The sequence below is a fragment of the Parambassis ranga genome, chromosome 5 (genome assembly GCF_900634625.1).
Source record: "Parambassis ranga chromosome 5, fParRan2.1, whole genome shotgun sequence".
Taxonomy (NCBI): domain Eukaryota; kingdom Metazoa; phylum Chordata; class Actinopteri; family Ambassidae; genus Parambassis; species Parambassis ranga.
Window position 1 is genome coordinate 18,992,648 of NC_041026.1, and position 8,470 is coordinate 19,001,117.

The 8,470-nt window shown below is 37.7% G+C and overlaps 1 protein-coding gene across 1 annotated transcript; it reads right to left on the minus strand.

Moving 5' to 3' along the window:
• Window positions 1–716: 716 nt before the first annotated feature.
• ccdc174 (coiled-coil domain containing 174) lies at window positions 717–3,899 on the minus strand. Its single transcript, XM_028406283.1, has 11 exons — window positions 3,772–3,899; window positions 3,453–3,560; window positions 3,257–3,357; window positions 3,119–3,177; window positions 2,885–3,038; window positions 2,679–2,774; window positions 2,458–2,594; window positions 2,275–2,369; window positions 1,888–2,035; window positions 1,613–1,759; window positions 717–1,347 (listed from the first exon to the last, which is right to left on the minus strand). The coding sequence occupies exons 1-11, from the start codon at window positions 3,811–3,813 to the stop codon at window positions 833–835; spliced, it is 1,602 nt and encodes a 533-aa protein (XP_028262084.1). The 5' UTR covers window positions 3,814–3,899; the 3' UTR covers window positions 717–832.
• Window positions 3,900–8,470: the final 4,571 nt, after the last annotated feature.

Below are 8,470 nucleotides of genomic sequence, written 5' to 3' on the forward strand. Positions count from 1 at the left end.
TATAAATATTGTCCTTTGTATGTCTGACTGTATTGTTGGGTCATTTCACATTCAGATTTGAATTCTCTTTGAAGGATCTTCTGTGAGGCTGCATGGCAGTAAGAATCAGATTTTTATTATTATTAAATCATCTCCTCCTATTGTATATATTATGCTCTGTGCACTTTTACATTATTATCACTGGACTGGAGGGATGGGTGAGTATAAACATGGGCCTCTCTGGCATCAACTCTTCATAATGAGAACTAAGATAATCAGACAAACTACACTGACTAAAAGATGACAAGAGTTTCAAATTATTTAAACTGCATCAAACTCCTTTCTTATACTTCAGGGCAATAAATGGCTGGCCTACATGCAATTAATATATATATATATATATATATATATATATATATATATATATTATGAAGTCTTTGAGGCTTTTTAGAGACAAAAGGGAAATACAAACTAACTATTATCTTTAAAAATAATGCATAAGTTAATGATAAACTAAGAGCAGCTCTAAAATGTGGTGTTAAGATAAATCACTGCAGGGTAGTCCAGCAAAGATTTTACCAAACAAATGTATAGCACCACCTGGTGGATATTCAGATACTGCAACTGGGCATGTCCACCTGACGTTACGTAAATGCATGGTATTTTGTGTGTATTGAGCAAAATGATTAAAAAAAATTAATTAAAACTAAAATTAACAGGGTCTTTGACAAAAGGCAGGAAATGTCCAGTTATGTGTTTATTTATTAAGTGTTCAAACTCTTCTTTTTTTCTGCAGCAGCAGTAATTACACTGAATTTATTTAAACTAAACAGCTAACACAACATATGAGGGATCAGTAGGAGTTCCTGTAGAAGGACAGCATGTCGTCCAGACTCTGCTCAGGGTGCTCGGGGGCCTGCTGGGTCTGGGTTTGCTCTGCAGGTTGAGACAGGTTCTGCACCTGTGGTGGACACTGGGGTGGATACTGGTATGGGTACTGGGGGGCAAATGGAGGAAAGAAATGGGGTGGTGGAGGAAATGGAGGATAAAATGAAGGAGGAGGATACTGGGGATTGAAAGGTGGAGCAGAGAATGATGGGACCTCTGAGGGCGGTGGCTGTGAAGCTGTTGGGGGATTCTGCTGAGGTTGAGGAGGTGAAGGAGCAGTTTCAGGCTGAGGCTGTGGTTCTGACTGGCTCTCACTGGAGATTCCTCCTGTGCTTTTGGTCCACTTGTTTGGTTTACTCTCCTGAGTTTTAAACTTCATCAGCTTTGATCGCTTCTCATCAGTAAAATAAGCAGAAGGAGGTGCAAACTCTGTATCTCGCTCTTCTCGACGGCGACTTTTCCACTCACTGAACATGAACTCTGAAAGAAACACATACAAAGGTAGTGTTAAGGAAGTTACATCAAAGACAGACCACAAACATAACCAGGCCTACATCTAAATATATATAAAAAAATTAAAGCGAATTTAGCAAAAGAACAAGGACAAAGAAAATATTTTTCCATTTATTATGCTGTTGCAAATATTAATCCACAATTCAACGGGTATTTAATTGTCTTTGTTTTGTTTTTACATAAAAATCTAATATCAAACTTAAACAATAGACTTTAAACCAATGTGTCTTACCTTTGCCCCTGTCCCACTCTCTGACATGAGGAACTCCAGGTTTGGTGTCCCTTCTCTCCTGGATTTCCACTTCCACCTTCTTCAGTATGCTGACCTCTGGGTTCTCTTCTGGCAGAGGTCCCATTGTTTCACATTCTTCCTCGACACCTACAAATAAGGACAATGACTAATAATTCACAACAACTGTGTAACACTTTATGACATTAATAAACAGTATTTTATGACAGAAAAAAAGTTATTAACAGGAACTGATGTGTAGTGGAATAAATTTTAACCTTCATTCTCCTCTTCCTTCTCCTCTTCCTCAGTGCCATCCAGCTTGGCATTTTTCATCTTCCTCTGCCTTACTTTGGCTAGTCGAGCCTGTAGCATTGCCTGCCTCTTCCCCTTCAGTCGTTCTCTCTTAGTGCGCTGATCTGTTGTCTGAAGAACAGGACAGATGTAAAGGTGAAATAAAGATTGAGTGGAGGAAGAGGCCTTCATCCAAGGTCTGTAGTCAACCAAAGCTTTCTTGATACTAACAATGCTTTAATAGGGGTAAATAGTAGAGGTATATATTAGCATATAAATAATATATTAACATTTATTATTAAATCTAAGATCAGAGTGTATCTGAGGTTGTGCTGTGAGATGCTACATAGGTTCAATGATCAGAAGCTCACCTGGTCTCTGAGCATGTCCAGAGTTTCCCTTTGCTTTCTGCGCTGCTCTTCATCATTAGAAAAAGCAAAGTAGCCCACACCCAGCTCCCGAGCCTCTGAGATGAAGAAGAAAAATGTTTTTGTGACACACACACACCATTTGATGTAATTCTTATAATGTGCACATTTTGCTCAGATGCTAACCCTGTCCTCTGATGTTCTCGTAGTGGATTGGTCCAACAGGCCTTTTCATGGCCTCCTCTTCCTCTCTCTCCCACTCCTGTCTCTGCAGCTCTCGACGCATGTCCTCTGAGAGTAAGGTCTTATCGGATGGGATTGCCCTGCGGGGAAACAGCCATCCAAAAGAGGTGTAGTGCCCAATGTGACACTAACATTCTGTCTTCACTTTAAAATGCCCTGCTTACCCTTTTCCTTTAAGGTCTTGATCCATTTTCTTAAAATCTGGCAGGTCTTTCTTCATGCATCTTCGAGATCTGCCCAAAGCATCTACAAAATCCACCCTACACAAAAACAATGAGCTTTAATAGTTTACTATACTTAAGATACTTAAACTGTATTAACTACTCTGGATTATTACTAAATTAAACCCATGACACAACCACAATATTACCATTCTTCATCTGGGTGCTGAGGAGGAGGGATTGGTGATGAACTGTCTCCTTCTTCATCGAGTTTCTCTGTCTCCTTCTGAGCAAGTGTTTGTTTCTTTTTGTCAATAATCTTCTGAGTAAAGTCAACAAGGAACAGTCCCTCTGTCTCTTCATCTAATGCACAAGAGGAGTTCAATACAAAGTAAATACACTTTGTCCTACGTATAAATATCAGCAAAGTATAATTCACCAACCTGGAAAATCTCCTTTACTCATCTGCTCGTACAGTTTGGCCTTCTCCTCCAGCTTGCGCCTGTTGTGGAGAAATTAGGAGTCAGATGGTTTGGTCACCTGAGTGGCACACCAGTATGTTTCCAGGATTATTAACTCACTTTGCTGCATCAAGGCTAATCTGCTCTTCTGTCTGCTGCTCTGTATCTTTAGCTGCTCTTGCTGAAACACCAGCGTTTTGTTTAGTCCAGATATTAGGTTTCTACATAAAATAATTAAAGAGAAAGAGTTTAAAAAAGAACAAAAACGAAATAAATACAGAAAAACAGCACCACTATATCTCATATCATGATGTACCTTGGCTATAGGTTTTGGTTTGAATCCACCAGCAACACTTTCTTTCCCAAGTTTCTCCTGTTTGAACTGCTCCTGTTTCCTATAAAGTTCAGCTTTAAGGTCCACTAGCTGGAAAAAAACAACAAACAACAACAACAACAAACAACATAGACTGTTATTATAGGAAGCACCAGATGTAGTGGCTACGTATATGATAGCAATATAGCCCCAGAGTTAGCTAACTAGTTTTTGTGGCTGTTATCTGTCTAATAAACATTGTCACATTGTAACACCGAGTATCAATTAAATATCTGTATGTCTGCCTATCAATAGCACTCACCGATGACGCAGTAACATCGAATGGTTTCTTCTTTTTATCCATTTTCTGATTTCTTCTCAACACCCCAGTCTCTATGCGGTAGCCTTAGCTCAGCAGTTACTTCTTCGTTGGTGTTTCCCTACTTGGACACATATTACTTTAACGCCCCCTACTGGCGTCTCTGTAGAACTTTCCCAAATCTGCTCTGACAGAAGGGGTTTCTACCATTGGCGTAGGAAGCATTAAAAATGTAGGGGGGGCACCTTCTGTGGGTGGATGGTGAAAAAAGTATATATATATAATATGAAATATAATATAATAATATGAAGTAACTGTGATTTCCTGCAGATTTTAACAGGTTGTTAAACACCTATTTTACTTACAGAAGTAAACACTTAATGACTATTTCAGAGAAAGACTCGGTGAAAGAAAACTGTGACATACAGAAACTAATTCCAAGTGAAACAGCGGTTTTGTCAACCATACTGGTGCTACTACACTAACAGATTATACAAAGTCTCCATATCTGCCACCTTCTCTCATTTACAGAGATATAGAATAGAAGAGAACTTCCTCCACTGGCCCTACATGATGGCCCTGCCTCTGATTCACTCTCAGTACCAACCTCAAATAACAAGAGATGGAGAGATTGTGCTTTACTTTTCAATTAACAACCAACATAAGTGAGCTTTTAAAATATATATATCATAAAGTTGTTGGACCACGAACCAAACTCTGCTTAATGCAGATAATACTGAAACTAAAAATACTAACTGCATGTCTTTATTTTTACTTGCTTATAAAACTGCTTAATTCACAACAAACCTTGTGGATGTGTTTATAATGATGCACTGCCTTATCTGCCACATCAGTGTTTCCCTGTTCATATAATGCACCACTGTCCTGACGGTCCATCACATTTATTTTATTCTTGGTGATGAGAATAGGAGCAGGTGGCTATGTGCACTGGCGAGGCAAGGCTGAAGCTAGCAGGCTAACAGAAGCTAACCTGGCCTCATTATAATATGGGTTAATGCTGAAAACAACTCTAACACTGACGTTACCTCCTCCAGCTCGACCAGCACTGACGGTTCTCTTTGTGGTATTTTACGCTCGCTCGAAGAAAGCCACTGGCTTCGTGGGGTACGTTACTATAGTAACGGTGTTGTAGCACTGCAGTAACCAGGAAAACGTGGAGTGGAGTCAGCGGTGAGGTTATTCTCTTATGAAACAAGTGGAACGGATTTTTTTGAGGTAAAAAGTTAAAAAAAAACCTGTTACAGTTGTCTACAGGTTACAGTCTTTACATTCTTGTGCAAAATAATGTGGAAATGTTTTGTTTGAATGGTGAGCCAGGCTATTCAGAGCTTATTTTATTTGTATCTTTATTAGCTGCTCCCCATGTAAAACAAGCTGCATATCTGTTTTTTAAAGAATGAACCACCTCCTTGTAAACCCTGTTTAAAGAGCTGCTCTGAATGAATCTCTTGGTAAAAGGCTTTGATACTTACAGCTCCAAATGCATTTGTTGAAATGTAATACCAAATTCTTTGGTTTTGTTTATTTAACCCTCATGCATTGTTCGCAAACACTACCCTAATGTGTTGTTCGGGGACAAAAACGTCCCCTAACTTTAACGGTTTTAAAAATATATTAGATAAATATTTTTTTGAAATTTTTTTGCATAGACCTTTTAATTAACTTCAGTTCTAATCAACAGTAGTGAAAAAATCATTTTCCCCCAAGATTTTAACCCTTTAATCACCAATTTTATGAGGGGTGGTGCTGAAAATTGAAAAAAAAAACACAAAATGGCTCATTTTTAATAGAAAAGGTGAATGTGGACTGGATTCTTTTGAACCTTTATTACAGTCTTGGTCATGTCAAACATCAGTAAAAAAATTGACTTGATTGCATTATTACTTTTTGCACAGCACTGGATTTTCTTTTTTTCTCCCTAATGTGTTGTTCGGGGACAAAAACGTCCCCTAACTTTAACGGTTTTAAAAATATATTAGATAAATATTTTTTTGAAATTTTTTTGCATAGACCTTTTAATTAACTTCAGTTCTAATCAACAGTAGTGAAAAAATCATTTTCCCCCAGGATTTTAACCCTTTAATCACCAATTTTATAAGGGGTGGTGCTGAAAATTGAAAAAAAAAAACACACAAAATGGCTCATTTTTAATAGAAAAGGTGAATGTGGACTGGATTCTTTTGAACCTTTATTACAGTCTTGGTCATGTCAAACATCAGTAAAAAATTGACTTTATTGCATTATTACTTTTTGCACAGCACTGGATTTTCTTTTTTTCTCCCATTTTGTCCCATAGACTTACATTATAAACACACTTTTTTTGACTGCACAGCCATGGCACTACATAATCATGCATTCTTGATTGTTGGTGGTTTACCCTGTTGGTAGGAGGTAACATTTGTGATTTTTACAGTTAACAACTTAATTACCATATTAACCCTTTACCTGCAGGCCTGTGCTCATGTAGTGTAGTTTCTGGCTTGTATATGGAGTTATAGGGAGTATTTTAGCACATAATTGTGTGTCTACACACTGTGTGTGTATGTTAGAGAGGAAGAGAGCCATTTGCACACTGATCTTGTTGTCTGTGAGTACACACAACCACAGAGTCTTCATAGTAAACAAAAACAAAGAAAGTGTTGCTATGCACGTGTGGCCCTTTGATGTCTACAGGTGCAGACTAAACAAAACAAAAAGGCAAGTGGTCTTACATGTGACCTTGTGGTCATTTGATGGTGAGAAGAGCAGAAAGCAACATGAAGAGAGGATTCACTTGTGCACAATCTCTGGAAATGATTGTGCAGCCTGGCTCTATGAAGGGCCAGGCTGTGAAGCTGTGAAGGCTGCACAAGTAGATCCGTCACTTGTTCACAAGCGAATCCTTCATTCGTTCACAAGTGAATCCTTCACTCATGCACAGGTGAATCCTCTCTTCATGCTGCTTGCTGCTCTTGTCACCATTAAATGACCAGGAGGATGCATGCAAGTCCACTAGTGTTTTTGTTTTGTTTAGTCTGAACCTCTCAGCATCAAAGGGCCCGGCACTTACTTTTAGGGCTGCAACAAATTTACTTTACTTTACTTTACTAAACTACTTTTAATACTAATTTTAGTAGGGGACTAAACTGTAGATTAGATTTGGTTAGTCAATGATTATTTATTATGTTATCAAGTTATCTATCTATGGTGTCTATTTAGTAACATGCACATGTACGTATGGTCGTGTGGAGCGCAACACACCATGGAAAAGGGGCACTTAGACCTCACTTAGACTAATTCAGTGATCTCAACTGAGACACTAACCTAAAAGTAAAGTCACTCTACTGGAGGACGTGTTTTCCGAAAGCTAAAAAAAAAAAAAAAACAGCTATTTTACCCATCCACAACTTCAGACGCCAGAACTCCTGGATGTTTTCATTTTACATGCTTATGCATTGCCGTTGTACGTCTGAATTAGGTACACTTCACTTACTTAGTAACTTTATTTTCCTGACTTTCCTTCCCTGACAGTGTGCAAATGGCTCTCTTCCTCTCTAACATACACACACAGTGTGTAGACACACAATTATGTGCTAAAATACTCCCTATAACTCCATATACTTAAGCCAGAAACTACAGTACATGAGCACAGGCCTGCAGGTAAAGGGTTAATATGGTAATTAAGTTGTTAACTGTAAAAATCACAAATGTTACCTCCTACCAACAGGGTAAACCACCAACAATCAAGAATGCATGATTATGTAGTGCCATGGCTGTGCAGTCAAAAAAAGTGTGTTTATAATGTAAGTCTATGGGACAAAATGGGAGAAAAAAAGAAAATCCAGTGCTGTGCAAAAACTAATAATGCAATAAAGTCAATTTTTTTACTGATGTTTGACATGACCAAGACTATAATAAAGGTTAAAAAGAATCCAGTCCACATTCACCTTTTCTATTAAAAATGAGCCATTTTGTGTGTTTTTTTTTTCAATTTTCAGCACCACCCCTTATAAAATTGGTGATTAAAGGGTTAAAATCCTGGGGGAAAATGATTTTTTCACTACTGTTGATTAGAACTGAAGTTAATTAAAAGGGCTATGCAAAAAAATTTCAAAAAAATATTTATCTAATATATTTTTAAAACCGTTAAAGTTAGGGGACGTTTTTGTCCCCGAACAACACATTAGGGGGTAAAATTTGCCCACAGTGTACCGTTGACCTATGAAAAATTTTAAAATCATATTAACAAAATTTATGTAAAATTAAGCTTATTGAGGAAAAATGATTCAATTTGTCCACATATTGACAAAGTTATGGCCAAAATAAACAGAAAAATTTCTCTCAGAGGACAAAAATGTCCCGAACAACGCATGAGGGTTAAGACCACGTTGATCTGTTGAGTATTACGACTGTTTAATATCAAGATAATGTGTTCTCTCTGAACAAATTAATGTTTATATACAGGTGTGCATTAGGCTGAATTATTCAGTATCTTTGTGACCAGGTGATCAGCGGCCCTGATATTAAGTCACAACAGAGAAATGCTTGCCTTGTTATCAGTTTAAACATTTGAGCAGCTTTGTGCGACCATGATATAACAACACCATTACCTGTTAATATTTTGTTTAATGTGTGCTTTTGTTAAACCAACATCAGTGAGTGAAAGTTATAAAAAGCTAAAAAGCAGCATCTCTGAAACACA